The sequence below is a fragment of the Nesoenas mayeri genome (genome assembly GCF_963082525.1).
Source record: "Nesoenas mayeri genome assembly, chromosome: Z".
In the NCBI taxonomy this organism is placed as follows: domain Eukaryota; kingdom Metazoa; phylum Chordata; class Aves; order Columbiformes; family Columbidae; genus Nesoenas; species Nesoenas mayeri.
Window position 1 is genome coordinate 22,260,344 of NC_137542.1, and position 20,563 is coordinate 22,280,906.

General features: G+C 38.7%; 1 protein-coding gene across 2 annotated transcripts; it reads right to left on the reverse strand.

Annotated features, from left to right (window-relative positions):
• Positions 1–557: 557 nt before the first annotated feature.
• OSTF1 (osteoclast stimulating factor 1) lies at positions 558–20,353 on the reverse strand. 2 transcript variants are annotated; one of them, XM_080362582.1, is made up of 10 exons: positions 20,181–20,353; positions 10,144–10,190; positions 9,454–9,504; positions 9,307–9,370; positions 7,420–7,473; positions 6,869–6,976; positions 6,355–6,404; positions 6,162–6,240; positions 5,595–5,693; positions 558–2,789 (listed from the first exon to the last, which is right to left on the reverse strand). In XM_080362582.1, exons 1-10 carry the CDS (start codon positions 20,212–20,214, stop codon positions 2,731–2,733), a joined length of 645 nt encoding a protein of 214 aa, XP_080218708.1. In that variant the 5' UTR covers positions 20,215–20,353; the 3' UTR covers positions 558–2,730. The 2 variants fall into 2 exon arrangements, with proteins under 2 accessions (XP_080218708.1, XP_080218707.1); XM_080362581.1 differs by lacking the exon at positions 20,181–20,353 and having other exon boundaries at positions 10,144–10,504.
• Between the last annotated feature and the right edge of the window lie 210 nt (positions 20,354–20,563).

Below are 20,563 nucleotides of genomic sequence, written 5' to 3' on the forward strand. Positions count from 1 at the left end.
AGAAGCATGAAATATGGAATACCCTTAAATGTGCAGTCAGCAAGCCCCATGAGCTTGACAACTTTCACTTTGCTGCTCTTCTTAAAAGCCTTTTCTTCTTCTTGTTACAAACCTGAAAGCAGCTCTCCTTGGAAGGAGTCTTATATTTATCCAAGAGCCTGCAGTGACACACACATCGGAGAAAAGTAAGGGGAGTAAGCAGGTTTGCATAACTAGTAAAACATCGTATCATCTTACTCCAGCTGTAATTTCCTCTAATTAGAAAACTTTTGCTCTGGGTTTTGTTTGTTTTTAAATCAAAACTTAACTGCTAGAGTTAGGCAAAAAGTAATTTATTGCCTGGAAGTTTGCACAGTGATTTGTATTTCACAAGATAAGTAGAAAGTTGCATGAGGAAAAACAAAGTCGTGAACAGAAGAAAAAAGCAGCAGTAATTTTGGTCCTAAAACCAAATTATAGCACTTGTTATCTGCCTTCTGATGTTATGTGCCTCCTCCAGGACACTCCAATGAGGACTTTACAGGCAAACTCTGAGCCCAGCTTCTGCTCTTGTCACCATTATGCCCTTGCAGCACCTACATCTGTCTGCAGAAGAACAGTCTTCTCGCAGCAGCTAATTCCACAGACCTTGCCATAACATTAAATTTTTAAATCAAATGCTGCAATTAATTTGAAGAATGTTGATCCCATGGCAGCAGAAGGTATCATGTTAAGACTTCCTTACGAATACAAACTGCCTCCAAAGCTTGATAGAGAAAACAGTGACTTGGAAAATGTCACTCTCTCCATGACAATGAAGAATTTTGACCTTGTGACCTTCATTCATGCAGGAAAAAGATGCGTAACACTTTTTTTTGCTTGCACTGTGAAATTGCATCATGTTAATCAACAGTATGTATCATGTGTCTTGAGTGTGGCAGAAGTCTGAGTCTAAGCTATTGAAAACAGCTGTCCATAAAATGTGAAGCAGGACAGTCTCTGTCTATTACAGGTCATGTTCAACCATGGTTCCAATGAAAGGTAGAGAGAAAAACTTGGTGTCTTTGGTTTTTATTTCTTCCTCTCTAGGATCTTCAAGTTCACACAAAATAAAACATTACCGTTCAGTTGACCACAGTATTTCACAGGGTTAAAACACTCATACTATGGTTATAACACTTAAACAGTTTAGAATCATATCTGCAGACTGTTTGTGCAATGCCTCCATCTTACACGGTTCTCGTCAATCAAATGCTGCCTTCTTTGGTAAGTGCTCATTTAACAAGCTTTATTTGTATCTAGTTCTTTCCAGAATAATAAAAATACAAAAATCTGGTTCAATATATTTTGAAGTGGGATGTTATGAGTGCTCTAGGCTTCTTTTAATCACTAAAAGACTTAGTGTGATTTTCATTTATCCCCAGTCTTTCACAAGTGCTTTTCATTTATCCCCAATCTTTCACAAGAGCTTTATTTTTTTTTTTTTATTTTTTTTTTTTTAAGCATTGCAGACTGCTGTGCTGGACTCAATCTGTCACAGTTGCTCATAGGGAAGTTAGCAACAAAAAAGGAAAATGAGATTGTATCTCATATACTTGTAACATTTTCTTACCACTGCAGTAAGGAAATATCCCTCAGTATGGCATAATATTTGGCAATTTGAAGGAAATACTTATTTTTAACTCTGCAGGGAAGCTTGAAAGTGGCCTAATTTATTTTTTATTTCTCTTTAATTCACAGGAAGAAGCAACACATTTTTTAAATGTTTATTCAGCCTCAAATACCTCTTCTAAAGATTCCTGTGGTATATTTGATATACATCTTCCCTCATTCCTTCAAATATACTTAAGCTTTGAGGTAATGTAGGAAAAAAATATAAGAACACTTTTAAAAAATAAAAGCAAGAGATCAGTAAAAAAAAAAGTTATGCAGGATAAATAGAAAAATATTCTGTATTCCTTTCACTAAGAATAGTTTCAGCACAAAGCATTTCAAAAAGCAAAATAATCAAGTCGTTAAGTCCAACATTAAGCATATTTGTCAAGCAAAACTGACTTAAGCAAGCATTTCACCTGAGTTTACATTTCAGGGATTGAGCCCACAGCAATAGAGAAAACAAAGCGTCCAGGGCAGATGATCCCATGTCATTCTACCCCTTACTTAGAGGGGTACACAAAGGAATGGGGGGGGGAATAATAATAATATATATATATAAAAATTATATATATATATATCTCAAACCTTGTCTTGTTGGTTCTGTGTGGGCAAAAGATGGTCACTTTCTACAGCAGCATCTCTACTCATGCCTGTCAGCCAGTACTGACTCTGCCAGTATTATCCGCACAACAGAAGCTATATCCAGAGAGATTTTGGGAAATTACAGCAGTGGTGTCCTGCTATCCCGGAGCGACCTTTCAGTTTGAGGAGTGTATTCATGAGACACAAGGCACTTGCTGGGAAGGCCTGAGATGAAACCTGTGAATTTAGAAGGTGGTCCTCTGCCCATTCAACAACAAGGGTATGCCACATTTCACCTGTGAAATTATTCCAAGGGAACTCTGATTTAAAATGTGGCACTTTCTGGCACACATGAAGATTATTCCTCTGGAAAGCATGATTTCATCCTCTCATTTATATACTATATTGCAAGACTGCAACAGTCTAAGAAAAATATTTTTACAGTTGTAAAGATATGTTTTGGGAATGACATAGGAAACACAAGATATAGTTCCTCAAGCTGAATCAAAAAAGCTAATCAGAGTCTTCATCATCGAGGTATTCCTCTGCGTTACTTAATGTTCGGACTGTACCTGGAAAGAAAGAAAGTTCTATCTTAATCCAGGATATAATCAGGAAAAGCCTCATATTTACAATGCTTGCAAACCAGCATCTGAGAAACCTGATTTCTCTGACAGTTAGAGATACTAAGGCTACACAGATGGGGCTGTAGGTCTGGATCTCAAAGACAGGACTAAGCCAGTAGCCACATCACCTACATATGTGATTTGGCCTGTTCCTGTGAACTTCAAGAGCCATCTTCTGGCTCAGTGGAACCTGTACAGCAGAGCTGGAACTCTTTAATTCCATTTTCTGTATGTATTACCTTTGAATTGCAAAAGAAAGGATGGGTAAGTTGGTTGAAAAGCCTCTATGATTTTATTCTGAGTGCCCAGCTGGCTGCCGTTCTCTGCTTAAAATCAAAAACATTCCACCTGTTCTCTCTGTCTTTTCTCACCTAGGGTTTTTTCCTGAATAAATATTTCTTAGCCCTATTTATGAGCTTTTGCTATTGAAGGACAGCAAGCAGAAAACAGCAGTATTAAAGTATATTCACGAGATGTGCAGCAGTGCTTGGAGAACTACATCTACCTTTGGGACTGCACAAAGATAAACAGCATGGGCTTTTTGTGATAGATAATTATTTGGCTACAGATTTTCAAATATATGGGAATAGAAATACAGATTATATATAATGTATATTATATTGTACTACAGGGAACCACGAGATCCTAGTCAGTCATAGCTTTGCAATAACATATTAAAACAAAGTATTAAAAATATTGGGTGCAGGCATAACAAGACTGACATAATTCACTGAAGTGATAACCATATTATCCTGGAAGAAGAAAAATAAGTGCATCTAAAACTAACCTGCTCAATGGTTTTGGTAAAAGAAATCTAAGACAGAAAAATATTTTTCAAAGGAAGAAAGGAAAGAATTTGTAGAGCCCTGTGCTGAAGGGGCCATACTTAAAGAAGAGACAAATCTCATTTCTTCTGGATAATTAATTGTTCCCTGGTTCAGGAGCAAAAATGACATAGTCTTTTTGCATTTCTGTGACAAGATTTTAATAACTTTCATTTCTTAGAATATACTTCAGTAATCATAACATTTGAATGTGTGTGTATACATGCAAAACACGAAACTGAACATTTAAGTGGAAGGAAAGTAAGCTTCCCTGGATAAAAAATTTTATAGATGGACTATGACAGAAGCCATTTCTACATAGGAACAGATTTGAAACCAGGGACAGGAAAATTACTGATATCAGAGTGAATCTGGAAGATTATAATTGTTTCACTCACAGTCACTGGAAATACTGAAATGTACTGAAGAATGAAATGAATAAAAATAACCAAGAAAACACAAAATACAAGAAGGGTATACAGATCAGCGGTGTCACAAAGATTATAAAAGGCCAATTAAGACAGAAAAACTAACAGGGAAGCTAATACTGAAACTGCAGGTAGACTAAGAACATCAGCTCTTTTATCAAGGCAAACAAGAAAGGAGAGTGTGCAAGAGTACCAGAGACTGGTGACAGAGAAGTGATGAAGGATGAAAAATCAGTCAGCCACAAACCAAAATTAATTTGGAGGGAGTGAAGCAAATGCACTAGAAGCAAAAGATTAGTTACCTAGCAATCACAAAAGGAAACATAATTATTAGAGACATTAGAACAGAGAATACTCCTGCACTGGGTGCCTACAACTGATGAAGATGAAATAAGTGCTTCTAACAGAGATTAACTAACATTAGAAATAAATATGGAAACAGAAGAAATTCTGCCCTTTGTAACAACTGCTTTCTTAGGAGTCAAAACTGATGGAAATAATTTGTCAAGGTTTTCTGGGAAATCATGATACTACTTCTGTCAAAGAGCTGGACAGTATTTTTGCTGCAATTACTCTTCTTGGTCTTCTAAAGCTGCAGTCAGCTTTTCCACCATTAATTCCCAGATCTGCTAACTGCTTACAGGTTAGCATTCCTCTGTTCTCGCTTAGGCCTGTGACAATACAGTTGCTAGTCTGGATATCCCACTGATACAGGCTGTAACTCAGCATGTGTTTTTCAGTAATTTTTCATCTTATTTGTAAATCACCTAGGGTTTCCACCTGAAATTCAGCCTCCTGAAAGCTACAGATAACATTAATCATGCAATACCGAACAAGTAAGTCTCTGCTATGCTTTTAAAAATATCCTATCTCTTTAAATGTTTTGTACATGGACACTGTGCTATTAGAAGAGATGAACGCAAGTGGGAGGCAGTGAGACTATTTTGATAAAGCATTCTTTCTTTATTTCTCTATTAGAGAGCCACTCAGAGAGACACAGAAATAAGAAATTTAAAATCATTAGCAGCAAGAAAACAAAAGAAGAGCATCTGTTAGTGTTTGTTTGGCTTAGTTTGGGGGAACAGACAGGCGTAACGGAGAACATACCACATCATTTTACTCTCATACCCTGTCCCTTGTGGCATACTGCTTTTAAAGTACTTTCTATCCTTGCTTTCTTCCTGTCTCTCCACTCTGAAGTGCCTGTCTTCCATTTCTTTCCCTTTCCTTACTATTTCACATCTTCTGAACTCTTTTGCCTCTCGCTGACACCAGATGGCATTTTGAGTGCTCAGCAACACTGAATGTGATAAACCACAGGTCTCTATCACAGCTCTGCTGAACTAATCCTTTGAAGGGAACTCTTCCAAACACAACCCTTAGCCTATGTAGCCCACAAGTGTTTTTACAGCTATGAACATAGTGATACTTAGTTGAAAAATTAAATGTCCTTTAAAACAAAAAAAAAAAAGTATCAGAGTAAAAAAAATCTGAAATACCTGCACTCTGTTTCTTCTTAAGCAGGGAAGCGCAAGCTGCATTGGTTGCCATATCTAAAGCCAGTTTCTTCTCATTGTTCTTCAGATCTGTTCTTGCCCCTTTATAATATAAAATTTTCATCATGAATCACTGTCTCAGCTATCTCTTGAGCAATGGTATTATGATACTAGTTTCAGTAGCATGAGTGGAACAGTAATGGACAAGGGAATCTCATCTGTGGACCATTCTGAAGCATACTAAGAGCTATGGATGCTCTTCCATGAGCTACAGTTGGCTAGGGAACTCGCTGGCTGCTCTATCTTTCCAGGAAGCAGGTGTCATTGCTGTTCTGGGGTTAAGTGCTTAATTTTGTCTGTAAAGCAGGATGAAATTTATCTCGAGCAGGTAAGATGTCTACTTTCCAAATAGCTGCCATAATTTTCTGCAAGGCTTACAAAGTCAGGAAGGTAAGCTGGCTAAGGATTTTACCTGAGTTACAGCAAAACAGTTAAAAAAATACAGATTAATAAACATTCAGGAATCTAGTCTGCCACACAAATTGTTGAAACCTTGGTGAAGATCTTTACCCTTTGCCAGCAGCATCTCTACAATATCTGCATAACCTTTCCATGCAGCAGCATGCAAAGCTGTGTCTCCCAATTTGTTCTGTGGAGTTAGAGGAAAAGCAACAGGATTAAAACACAGCAAAAAAACCTTCAGCTTGTACCAAGGATTAATAACACCACACCTCTTCTGTAGAGGTCTGTTGGTTTAACTTACCTGTTGGTTTAACTCTAGATTTGCCTGGGTAAACAGAACATCCACTATATCTGCAGAAAACAGGGAGAGGGAAAATAAAGATAAAAACTTAAGGAAACAAATGGGATTTTTTGCAATTGTAGTATAAATTTTGTCTAAGATTCAATGAAAGAGACATCCAATCAGCTAACGAAGATCTGTAACAATCAGACAGCATTGAGCAACCAACCATTAGTCACAAAGAAATGCTACTGCATAAAATAGCCAAAACAATACAGCACTTCTTTTTTGTTTGTCCTGCTTCCCACTCTGCTTCTAAATGTTGCACTGATTTGAATGTCTGCTTCAACAGCAACAACAAAACGCACAGCGTTTGATGGAGCTGAACCTTCCCTCTAGCTTTAACTTTTAAAAGAACCAGAATGATCTTTAAAAAATCCTGGCTTTATTATTTAGTACTGCAATTTCAGCAATCAGTCTAACAAGCAAATGAAGAAAACCATTGAACAGTCATTTTGAATTAATTCTCTATTACCTTTGTGGCCTCCATGGCATGCCCAGTACAAAGCTGTGTTTCCAGCTTTGTCTAAGCCATTGACTCCAACTCGGTTATCCAAACACTCTCTCAACCAGCTCAGGTTGCCTGAAAGATAAATTCAACGTTCATTGTTTTTTTTTCTTTGAATAAAGAACCATTAAAGGCACATAGTTCTTTCTGAAGGGTGTGAGCCCTCCTATGAACTTATTAGGAGAATAAGTGTTTAGCACCAACACCTACAATTCATAAAACAACCAAAGTAATAACAACCATATTTACTTCCACGCCCAGAAGACCTTTAGACCCCTGTGTGGTTAAATGGATGGTACCAAACACTTTTACTGTGTATACAATCACGGAGTGGCAATTCTTTCAGGCTGTAAACCAGCTCAGCTTCTGAAAGCTGCAAAACTTACCAGATAACTTATCCAAGATACCAGACAACCAAAACAGACAGGACATCTTCATTCTAAATATACGATTATTTTGAAAGAAAACAAACAAATCATCCTTCAGCACTATACAACTAAAACTCAAATCACACTTACCACGTTTGGCAGCTTCATGCAGTGGGTTATCAATAGACTCAGCTTGCTCTGCCACTGAAATGAAAAAGAGAGTAAATTCTAACTACTTAGAAACTGAGCAGATATTTCATACCAGTGTGGAAATAAACCTTTGATTTATTCCAGAAGAACCAGTAATACATATTCGACTCTAACGTGAAAGGAGATTTGTGACTGATGGACTAGTCAGATGCACTTCAATTTCCTGTGTATGGGAAAGCAATTCAGAGAAGAGCTTCAAAGAACGGCATCAAATCAATCAACGGTTGCAAGCCACCAGGAATCCAGAAATATTTCATCTCAGCTGTTATTTCTCTTTCTACACTTGTAAGATGGTTTTGAGCAACTGCATGTGGCTAGGCTTTAAAACTACAGCTTGCCATCTGTACTTATGAGTGAATTATTTCTAAGAGGTCTGTGAAGGGTAACTAGAAAAGTCCACTGTCAACAGGCTTCTTCTTTGTTTTATGGAGACTTTTTATTTTCCCTGGAAAATTGCAGGAGTTCTGCAAAACAAAACTGCTTAAACAATGTATGTAGTGATGGGCAGACTGAAGTTCAGGCTTCTATAGACCTTTTCTTAATCTCACAAGCTTCATGTTTCACTACAGAGGAGCAGAGTGCTTTTCAGTAAAGCACTCTGGAAGCAACTTTTCCAAACTATCTCAATAGGAACACAAACTGAATTTGCAAGTTTTTTGCCTTATTTTGAATATTACACACTTCAATGTTGAAAAGAAATTTGAGTATAGGTAAGCATGTATAAACTATCCTTGTGAGTAGCAGTGGCCACCTCTGAGAGGTGGCAAGAGTAGAATCAGTCTGGAAGTCACAAACTGTGCTGAAATTTGATGCGATGTTCTCACCACAGGCTTCTATTCATGTACTTCTACTTATCACAAGTCAGTGCAGGGAACTGTAGCATTACTACCATAATACCTTCTAATGAAGAAGCAACAACATAAAGCTACCGCAGTTTCTAATGTATTAGCAGTTTAGATGCAATCTTTCATGTGACACTACTACTCTGCCCACATTTTCCTGGAAGGACTTGGAAGTATTGTGCTGTGTTGTCTGTACACATGGCCTTCCAAAGTGATTTTAGTTGAATCTGAAAAAACAATTTCTGTTCAGTCCAAACTGGTACAGGATATTTAATCCGCAAGAAAACAGTGTTTTCTGTGGCTGAATATATTCATTAAGAAGAAACAAATGGCAAACAGAACAGTTCTATCACTTAAGTGGGAAAAAAAAAAAACCCACAAAGGTCTACAGAATTGCTCACAATCTGTTTTAGCTTCCTGTCCATATGCAGGTTTACTTAACAATTCCAGTATTGATTATCTATCTCTGTAAGAAGCCACCGCACGCTGAGTCAGACTTCTTGATCTGAAAGCTACTAAGGGCTGTGGCTGTCCATCCTGTCTGCTAAAAAAAAAGGCAATATACAGACTGAAGTAATATAGCCAAGACACTGCTAATGAGAAGATCTTAAACACTGCAGTGTGTTCATTGAGAGTATTAAGAATACAAGTCAACCACTTTCATGCGCCACCTGTAAAACCATTATTTAGATCCATCCAAGTGCTCTTGCCCTCAAAACTGAGAACATCTATTGCTGTTACCTGCACAACCAGAAACATGAACAGTGAGCAAACTCAAGGTGCCTTCAGGTTATAAAAACATAAGACAGCCTGTCCATTGCTGGTGTACAGTGCTGACTGATACTGTAGATGTATCTGAAACATTTTGGTAGAGGACTGTTAAACGCTAATACTGTGATCAGTTTCTGGAAATAAGTGTATCAGTACTCAGTGATTTCCTTTGATTGTGAATGATCTCACCACATGAAAATATTATAAACATTACCATAGTTGCTTGGAATTAGTCCAGTTCTCCCTTTGCAAGTTCCTTTCCACCAATTTGTATCACTCTGCAGAGAAAAGTTAAAATATTTCAGAGGGGATAAGCTGCATCTCAGAAGTATTCAGACTGTATGGGATGTGTTAGACTCACCATGTCTGAGATGTAAATGATATCTCCTTCTTCAAAGTACAGTTCATCTGGCTTTAAAAAAATAAAAAGGAAGAGTAAACAAAAATCTCAATGCGTGCATTTCAGTAAAACAAATACTTGGAAAAAGCAGAGTACATTCATCTCTTCTTTCCAAAGAACGATAAACCTAATTCTCTAGCAACTAGACAATATTCTCGCAGTCTTTCATACTGTAGTTTGACTTGCCTACAGGTAACTTTCTGGAGCTGTGACCTTCCTAACAACTAAAGAAAAAGACTGTGGCCTTTACAACAGAACATTGTGCAACAAAAGCAGTGAAAAGTATCTTGTATTTGTTAACTTCATTCCCTTTTTGGTTGGTCTCAGTTCATCACATGTCTTAGTTCTCAACGCTTTGTTGGCTTTGGAAGAAAAGAAAAAAGTCACTTAAACTGCTGATCTTAGATTGCAGGTAACTGACATTAGAGAAGAAAGTATGTTGCTTTTAAAAAAGCTGGACTTAAAATAGGAGAGTGGTGATTTATCAGACAGTTTTAGTCACATTAAGAACCTACATCCACCAACAGGCTTTTTTACTGAAAATATAGTACAGCAAGTCTAATACATCAACCCTAGTAGAACTGAAGAAAAGTTATTATAGACAGGACTAAAACTAAGCTGCTCAAAACACTAAAATCTAGATGTACTTACCGTTCTGGGCTCAAATGTATACAGGGCCCTGAACACTTTAACCTGCCCTAAAAAAAAGAAAAGAAAAAACAGTATCAGTATCACATCTTCTAAACACAGCATTCATGTACAGTCCTCAAAGCCAAATAAATTACTTTTCTTAATCCTTAAAGCTGCTTGCTGAATGAATTTATGCTATGTCTCCATCAATCAAAATCATGATGAATAAGACTTAACCCAGCAGCATGGGTTCTGAAGGCAATGGGCCAACTGATCAGTGAAACGTAAGCTGTCTCTTGTGCACACCTAACAGTCTTCACAGATCACCATGCAAGTCACCTAAAGCGTTGCCAGTGACTTCTGAGGCAAATTGTAGTTTCAGTCATATACACTCCCACACACTCATACATGTTGGATACATTAATAATACCTATATTGTCAAATGATACAAAGTTAAGGGAAAAAGGAAAGAAACAAAGCAACTACCAACATTTGCAATATGTTCTCATCCTTACTTCAGTTGTTACTAATTAGGAAAATCATGCAGTAGCAAAGAAATCATTGCATGTGAAAAAATGGCAAATGGTCATCAAGTCCTATTTATGGAATGTACAACTGACATGGCACTCTGTTCAGATGTTTAAAATAAGCTATAGTATTTACAATTCCACTAAGTGGGCAATGTTTATTTTAATAGGACAGTTTTGAAGACACTGCCAGCAGCATCTAAGCCAAGAAAAGATAACCTTAATGCAGGGAGGTACAAATGTTATTGCATAAACTGCAAAAGAAGTATCCCTATAAAAATTAAAAAAAAAAAAAATCCATATAGGCACATTTCAAGAGCACAAAGCAGAAAGTATAAGAAGAGTACAGGAGAAGAAACATGTATCTTATGTAATTCTATTAGCTGAACTGCCGAAGCCCACTGAACTCAGTGGAGAAATGTATTATGTAGATTGTTCTGTATTGTTTACTTTTAAATATCTTAAGGATGTAGCTGTATTTCAGGGTCTTCCACTATACTTTGCATGTTTATATAGATTAATTAGTGATTGAAACAGTATTTGCTGCATCAGGACAATGCATTACCTAGACCACACTTAGCCCAGGCTAGTTTGTATCCTCAGAGAAACTGATGAGCTTACTATCAAAGGTTAGTACTGTATAATAAAGTGCATAAAAAAATCTTGTGTAGTATAATACACAGAGAGAACTGAGTAATGCGACAGCAGGCTTCCTTGTATCTCAAGGATAAGCCTTTAAGCTTCCATGAAGAACGACGATTGCTTAAAATTTTTTTGCCCTTTTTTTGCTAGATGTACTCTTCATTACCCCAATTGTCAAAAATCATACTGACAATAGTAATCATTTTCAAAAGTTAACTTAAGGCCTTTAGAACTGTCAGTTTAAATTTATATATGCTGACAGGCTTGAGAAAGGAGGAAGGTACTCAATTGTATAAGATGACATTTTGCAGTATACTCCCTGTCTTGAGGTGGCTCTTAAAAGATGTTTCTAATAATTCTGGATATTCCTCAGCAAAAGCCATGCCACAGCACATATTTATGTAGTGGCATTTACCACATCACAACTACTAAGCAAAACTTTTCTGTAGTCCTCTGTCTCAGGCTTTTTTGGGGCAAAGCGTATGTAAAAGTTTAACCATAAAATCAATCCATGTAAATCTTCTAAATTGCTAGATGTATACAGAAATTGTATATATGATTTTTCTTCCAATTTGTAACTGTATCCCTCCCAGATCTTATTTTTTAATAACACTGTACATCTTCAATTTGGCTTTACTGGTTCTCTTTCTCACACAACAGCCGTTTACTAGAGATAAAAGGTCCAACACTTCTTAGACCTTTGCCTCAGAAACTAAATACCTGCACTGTGGCAACAGCTAATAAGGATGAAACTTTTGTTCTGTCTGTTACCCATACAGAAATAATGAACAACAGTAAACAGTAATGGGTCTTAGATCTAAGAGCTTCAGAATTAAATGTCTGAACTGCAGCTGGAGATAATTTAAATGAAACAAAATAAAACAAAATAAAAAGAAGAAAACAAAACAAAATAAAACAAACAAAAAGAACAAGATGGCAAAACAGGATGGGTGACATAGAGTACTGTCCCTTCTCCTTGGCTTTCTTACACAGATGACAGCAAAATGCAAGACAGAACTGCACACTGGCGACTCTGGCAACTTTAACTTTCACCCACGGATTTTCAAGGTTTTATGTAAGTAAAAGGAGGAAATGTACAGCAAAAGGGAAGAATAAGAAATATTAAAAGGGGAAATGAGAATAGGGAAAAAGACAGTGAAAAGCAAGAAATACAGATATGTGTGTCATATGTGTGACCTGTAATGATGTACTGCATCTCTGTCAACAGGTCTTCTAAAGCTATCACACCCTAAGGCAAAGAAAAGAAGAACAAAAACACTGATGCCGATAAAAGTCTTGTTGACATGTTTTTTAAACAAAAAGGAATTTACACTTGTGGGGTTTTTCTGTGTTTTGGTTTGTTTCTCTCTCTCTCTCTTTTTTTTTTTTTAAATTCTGTATATCTGAAACAGAAAGTTACTTCCGTAAATGCCAAGCTGTGGTATCACACATAGTGCAACACATTCTGAAGTATTTTCCAGTCATCAAATACAAAGTACAGATTTTTGCATGTATAGAACTGCAGGTCTGGTTAATTTTGATTTTACAGCACAATACGTGGGAGTTAAGCACTACTCATTATTGGCACCAGTCTTTTAAACGTTTCTTGGTAAACAGACATTAAACCTGGTTATGCTTCTGCATTTAAGAGCTAAGAGCAGGACTTCAGCACTTGGTATGGCCATTATTTGTGCCAAATTTTAAGGAAAAAAAAAATCAGTGTAGATTATTTAAAGTAACAAAATGTAAGGACACAAAAGACACATTAAAACTCAAATCTCCGTTCTGCCAATACTGATGAATTGTATCTTACTATGTACATGAGCACCAGTAATCACCTGAAGTACTTTTATCTAGCAATGCCCATCCCTAGACATGCAGATAGACTTATTAATGCGTGTCCTTTGAAGAAGCAAAAAATTATAAAGTGCTCAATGACCTCCTGTGCTCCTCCTTACTACCATCTCTCCACTATGAATCACGTAGTATGATTTATGTAGGATGGAGAAATAATACATTAGCACTGATCTGAACTTATCAAAGTTGACTTACTGCACATCCTCATGTATTTCGAGAAGACACAGTAAGTAGAATACACAAAACACAGGTACCTTTTCAGGATTTCAAGGCACCAGATAAACATTGATTTTATTCTCAGCATGACTAAGGAGGGGAGTATCCCTTTTAAAAACAGAGTAAATGGAGGTCCAGTGCAGTGATGTGTCTCACAGTAATTCTTTTTCTAAGTGCAGGGACAAATTTAAATGGTTCTTCTCTTCAATCCCATACTTGAGTCACAAGGCTATCTTTTCCCTTCACATGCAATTTGCATTAAACATCTGTAAAACAACTATCTGACAAATAACAAAGGTAACTTACTATACATACTAAACAGATGCAACTATTCTTAGCATACAAACTTCCCCAGCCATAATTTCCCAAACCCTCACCCAGCAAAACAACAGGGTAAAGGAGTCAAATTAACAATTCTCTCTAACCAGCAACATAAACCAAATAATTTATCAGGCTAGGCCAAACCCATGCCTTTCAAATTATTTTGGATAACGTCTCCTATAAACTTCTTCTGCTTTTATGAGAAAAGGAACAGGCAATTCAGATTTCTAACATGACCCTCTCCCAGATAAGTGCATAAAAGTGAAGAAACTGAGGTAACAGCTTCAAAATGCAGATTCTGATATGTATTGAACTAAAGCAAGATCACTGCTGTGCTTTGTAATACAAAGTAATAAAAAAGAACATTTTCTCAAAAAAGCAGGAGTTTTTGTTCTATTCTAGAACTTTTGAGGTTAATTTTTAATTAATTGCAGCATCATTATGAGATGGTTTCCAAATAAGCGCTAACTATTTTCGCAACACGGAGTTACTGTTTCTCTCACAGTGACGCTTCTTTTTCCCACTTCCTTTCTGCTCTTTTACCCCAGCTTCTCCATACCATCATCTTTTATCTAACTTGCCACCAAAGCATTCTCTGCTTTCTGCTTTCCTCTTATTTGCTTTCACCCCTCAAAGAAAAGAAAAGAAAACAACAAAACCAAAACAAGCAACCAAAACAAAACAAAACAAAACCACCAAACAAACAAAATGACCCACTCTGCATGGCATTACTTATTTTGGCATTTGAGTTAGGCTGAACTTTCAGCACCAAATGGGAGGGAAAGCCATTTCATTAACTGTCAATTTATACTACTTCCTCGACCAAAAAGAGGTGCAAGAGCCATTTATTTTATTTAAGAAAATAATTATGGCAGGAGGCCAATGTTCACAGCAGTTTCTAAGGCCTAGCCCCAGTGAACTCATGTGAGTCTTTTGTTACCAAAAACATTTTATGATTTCAGGCTTCACCTGCCATTGACAGACACAATCAAATCTCATTGAGGCAAAAAAGATTTTACAAACCAGATATTGATTCTGATGCAGCATATTTTCATTAGCTACATTTAATGAGCAGCTCTAGACTACCAAAAAAATCAGAGTAATGAACTTACTTTAGATAAACAGGCTCAGTGCGTGTCACAAAGCACTTTCAGTGCCTGTAATACAGGGAAAGGGTAACCTCCCTACTAAAGAAAATTAGAATTGGCCATGGTCATCTATGGATAAATTAGAAAACTGAACGTCTATCAACTCCTATAAGGGTTCAAGCTAAACCTGGGCTAATTGTCATCAGCCATCTTCTCCCTTGCTCCCATAAGGCTGCACGAGAGCAGCTGAAAATCAGGTACTGTCTCTAGCACCAACTTGATGGAAAATTACTAATTTGAATCCCCACATGTAACAAATGAGACAAAGAGAAAATATGTATACAATTTAGGATGGTGTGAGGGGGAAAGGACAGTTTGCATGTTCCAGGGCCTATGCTAGTTTTAGAGTCTCTCTCACAGAATATGCATAAATGGGAATATGAATTTTGATACACGGTTAGATTTCTCTGAAGGAACCAAGAGGCATTTTCTGCCTCACCTCACAGAAAGCATGATGGCAAAAGGACAGTGTGCTTTTTTTCTCAATAATGGCCTAAGAACCTTCAAATAAATTACATAACCTGGCAGTGTACACCAGCAATTCAAAGTCACAATCTTTTGGTCAAGTGATAATATCAAAGGTAAGATACAAGTCAGAATAATTTTTTATATACTTGCAGTTTGCCTTAGTAAGCAAAGAGATGTTTGTGTTATGATCTGCATGTCTCTTAGGAAATGTACAGTTTCATTCAAGGACATTATTGGCCAGACTGAAACATTTTTTCTGGCTTCTTAGGAACTGGAAAATAAGGTGGTTTACATCCAGGCCTTCTAGCATGAATAACAGTAATGGAAATACATTCTACTGGACTGCTACTTGTATTTTGGCATTTTGCTCACAGGATCTTGCACAGAGACACAACGGAGTACAACACAGCATTTGAGGACTGCCACAACTGAGACAGTTCCCACTTTAGAGAACCATCTTCCATTTCTAAGTAGTGCTTGTTAGAAAGGGGAAGTGAACACACGGCACACAGAGGGGAGGAACACAGGGGAGGAAGCAGGGAGGGTATATTAAACAGACAACAAAAAAGCCAATGAATCTGTTCAGGGACATGTTGAAAAGAATGCAAAGGGTAGGCTGTGCCAGTGTGGGTGACAAACTGGGGTAGCCCATGAACAACCATGGACTATACCACTGAGTATCTGGAGCTGTAGGAACAAATAGTATCAATATTTGTTTATAGAAAATCAGAATTAAGAATATTCTCACAGAAGATACCTGTGAACACAATTTCCCAAATGAATTTTGGCTGGCACAATTTGATGCTGAAAGCTTCTACTTCTTACGAAAATTATTTCTGCAAATACACAGAATTTCTTCACTTGTAGGAAGCTTGTTTTTTGCTCCAGCAGTTTGCAGTACGAAGAGGGTTTGGGGTCAGAAATGAAAATTTAAAATTCCTGTTGAAAGCAGACTTGGAACTGTTTAATTGTTCCTCTGTTGTCTCTTTCACCTTAGAGCTGATGACCACAGCGTATTTCCCCACATTCACATACTCACACCTCCCCAGCTAATAGAAACCTTTCTTTGACTACAGGTCTGCATGTGACTCAATGAAGGTTTTCGGCTCCTGTGAATGCTATCACAGCTTCTACTTTACCTAAGATTTAAGGTGAAGTGAACCTGATTGTGAGTCAAATTCAATATTTATCTTCAGAATCCTCTTATTAACTGTGACAACTACTAGTGGCTTGAAAGTCAATAGACCTACTTCAAGAAGTAACCCTTTATATTACATATGTTATGTTTCCTCCTGCCTCTCTTCCTCTCTATTGGCATAATTTAAAACTGTAAATTCCTTGGGACAAAGACAGGTCTTTCTCCATAAAATCTAAATGTTGTGTGAAGTCTAGGCCAGGATCAACGAACCTTACTCACTCCATCTGGAGAACATGAAAATAAGTAAAGTTTCTTTAAAATATCAATACACCACTTTCATCTCCCCAAAAGCTGTCGCTGCACAGTAGGAAAGGCCCTAATGAAAAACACACGATAAGATAGAGAGCACAGTTCAATGAGACAACTAGCAGAAGACAATATAGCTTGCCAAGTTCAAAGGACCTAATAAGTAACTTTTGTAAATAGGATTAACATCCAACACAATGTTTAAGAGGTTTATGAACTCTGCAATAAATAATGTAGTTTGAGATATCAATAGAATTTTTGAAAGACAGAAGAGAAACCGTACCCTTGCATAACACTGACAGAAAATAAAGTGTCTACAATTTTCAACTCCCACTTCACTCCTTCAGTAGCAAGTTTAAAAATAAAATATAGTTAGAAAACAGTAATAATACAGACCCCCAAGAGAAAAGCAAAGCTAGGCACTTGTGGGTTTTTTTTAAAAAAAGGTCTCAAAACACTAGAAATTAAAAGCCTTCAAAAGCATCTAAAAACAGTAATTACCCTTTACTAAAGGGATAACGACAGAACCCAAAATACTAGCTCAAGTGTTGGCAAACATATCAGATGACTGTCTAATACACATTGATGTCAAAATCTGTAACTGAAATCCTAATATGTTGTGCATGCTACAAGATTAATAGAAGAGCCTTCCGTCAGATAAAATGCTCTCATGTACTGAAGAAAACCACACTTAAGGCTATAGCTAGTTAGTGTTTCTCCTTTCACACCTCCTTTTTTCCACACGTTTTTAAAGCACTATCTAGTCATCCAAGTCTTATGTCCAACACCCCTATGAGGAACAGTGAACATTCACTGTTTTAGAAAGGATGAATTTCACTTCCCAGCCACCTGCTATATCTCTTTTAATCTCTACCTAGCCTGCACTTTTTTTTTTTTTTTTATCCTGAACACAGAGTAAAGGACTACAGCAACCAATGTCTTGTTTTTCTTCTGTCTTGAACTGTGGCAATGCAGCAGCAAGGCAAGCAGGTTTGCCACTCTCTGACACAGGGTCACAGCCCAGTTTACAGACTGGATACCTGATAATAGTCAGTGATGAAAAATTAACACAGGTTGATCGAATGCACTAGGACATTCCACGAAAGCTACCAAAAGAAACATCATTACGCTGCTGTTGCAAGTGTTTCAACACTGCAGTTTCTGTGTTTTATCTGTCTTTAGTTAGCACATTTTAACATCTATAATACTGAGGGACTGAATGACAGTACCATAGGTGTAACTGATATTATAGACAGAACAAAGCCAGACATACAACTACCGAAATAGTTTGGAGTATGCTAGAAGGCAGCCTGTTCCTTAAAATGCCTTGAGAAAAAAATAACACGTTAGCCTCCATAAGATTCTCTTCAAAAATTAGGGATTTGGCAAAATTAATCTTTTTACCCTTAAAGAGCTCTGAAAGCCACTACCTTCTCTTATTCTCTTCCTCTTCCTTCTTCAGCCATTTATTTCTACCCATTTCCGTTTGCTGTGTCAAGCACTCATGCGGTAAACCAGCTCAGCAAGTTCATTACACATAAAAATAACCTAACATAGAAAGTCAGAGCACAGATCCAGCTTGTCACGTCATTAAATGGAATGGAAAGGGGGTGGCAGGCAGTGGAGGGGGTAGGGAACCTGTCCTTTTGATGGAAGTATGCATTTTATTACATCAAGCATACCACAAAACTCCACACTGGCAAACTAGTGAGAAACACCTAGTATTAGACATAACACATCTGAGTCTGAGAGCTCCTGCAGGTCAGGTCGGGCTAGAGCCTTTAACTCCTATAGAATCTAAGGTTAAATTTAATTCTTTTTTTTTTTTTTTTTTGTAGATAATAAAATTGAAGTATCAACTTAATGGGAAAAATCTATTGTTCTTACATATTTGGCTGTTAAGAGGCACACCACACCCTTTCAGTAGCTCACAGATTTCTTCCGTATGGGTTTTCAGTGAAAGTCCACAACAGCAATCCTTCTATTACTGCCTTTTAATTTCAAGTAAGCTGTTTTCAAAGAGGCTTTGCAAACTGCAAGGCAGAGGAAATTCTTCCAAGGATGAAACTGCATTCAGAGAGCTTTAACACATTTTCTTCCATGGGAAGGTTGAGATCGACGGTTTAAATGGCCTAAATTAGGTTTGCACTTACTTGAGTTCAAATTAAAACTTGTTTTGTGAGCTGTCTAGTTACAATACGCAAGTAGTTTATGTATTTAGTTATTTCTAAAAAAATACTTATTTCAAATAATATTTAAAATATTGAAATTCAAATGTATCTAGGGATCAGATAATCATATTTTGGGAGACACCAGCTAGTCCTATCTATTTAATTGCATCCACAATGAATATTTAACTTTAAAGTAAGAATTCAGCCTTTCATACTGGGAGATGATATGCAAACATGAAAAACAGCAATTGAATTTTCCTGATCAAGTCCTTATTTAAAACAAAACAAAGACAACTCTATATCTAATGGCTTAAATTTTGACAGAAGAATGTACGTTTACCCGAAATATGCCATTTATATTCCAAGGTTTAAAATTGCAACTTCCAATGCTTTTTTCTACTTGTTTTTAAAAAAATCTGTGATTGTTACTAATTTTTTGAAACTGACTTTGCAGTAAATTAATCTGAAAAGGCTGCAGGCGCATGGAATTTATGCATTGATAACTAAATGCACTAGAAAGGGCAATGTGCACATCTGCACCAGGATGTGGAAGGACACATCATGAATTTGGCTGCGGAGAGTCCTCCAAGGCAAAGCAGTGGATGCCACAGAAGAAGAATAAAGTAGCACGGAGCTATACTATAAAACCATTTTCATCCATCAGCGTATCGCTAATAGATGCAATCACAGGGCAAACGTCAGGGTATTGCAACGCCTGTTTCTCAAGAGGTTAAAAGGTTTCCTGTGCCGCTCATCGCACGCCAGCCTCCCCTCGAAGGCGCCGCTGCACCGCGGCGCCCGGGCCGCGCCTCACGGGACGACGAGCGGGGACGAGGAGGCTCCGCGACAGCCCGCGACACGGGGGTCCCGTCCCCTGCGATGGCTCTGTCCCCGGAGCTCTCGAAGGTTCTCCCGAGTCGGAGGAGGCGCGGGATCCCGCCCAGACACGATGCCTGCGTGACGAGGGCAGCTCCACGAACGCTTCCAGCGGAGCCGCGGGCGCTGGAGCCGCCGGAGGGGCTGCCCGCCCCCCGGCACCGAGGAGGCGATGCGGAAGTTAATGGCGGCGGGGCTGGGAACAGAAGGGGTAGGCGGCCCTGCTCCGCTCCCCGCCAGCCAGGCTCCCGGCTCTGACAGCACCGACCCGAATCCCAAGCCGTCCACGTGTCAGCAGGCAGCGGACCGCCCCACGCCCCGCACTGACTTCGCGCTATCGCTGAGGCGGTGGGGGGCGACGGGATGGGCCGCCGGTCCCCTCCCTTACCTGGTTTGGCCGGTTTAGGTGGTGGCTTGGACATGGCTGGGGCTGGGCCGAGCACGCACGGGGACGCGGCGACGCGGCGATCAGCTGCCTACAAGCAGGACCGCGGTGCCAGGCAGGGCGGGCGGCGGTGCAGGCCCTCGCTGGGCTCCCGGAGCGGTGCGCGGCGGGCGGCGGCGGCTGGAGGAAGGAAGGGCGGCAGGCAGGGCGGCCGGGCGGAGCCGGGCGGGAGGGAGGAGCCGGTGCTACAGGCAGCGCCCCCCAGCGGCGGCCACTGGCGCTTCGCCAGCCCCAGGCAGGGCCCAGCCAATCCCCGCGCTCGCCCAAGCCCCGCCCCTCCCCTCCACTCTCTCCCCCTCCCCGCCGGTGCCGTGGCGGGCGGGGCG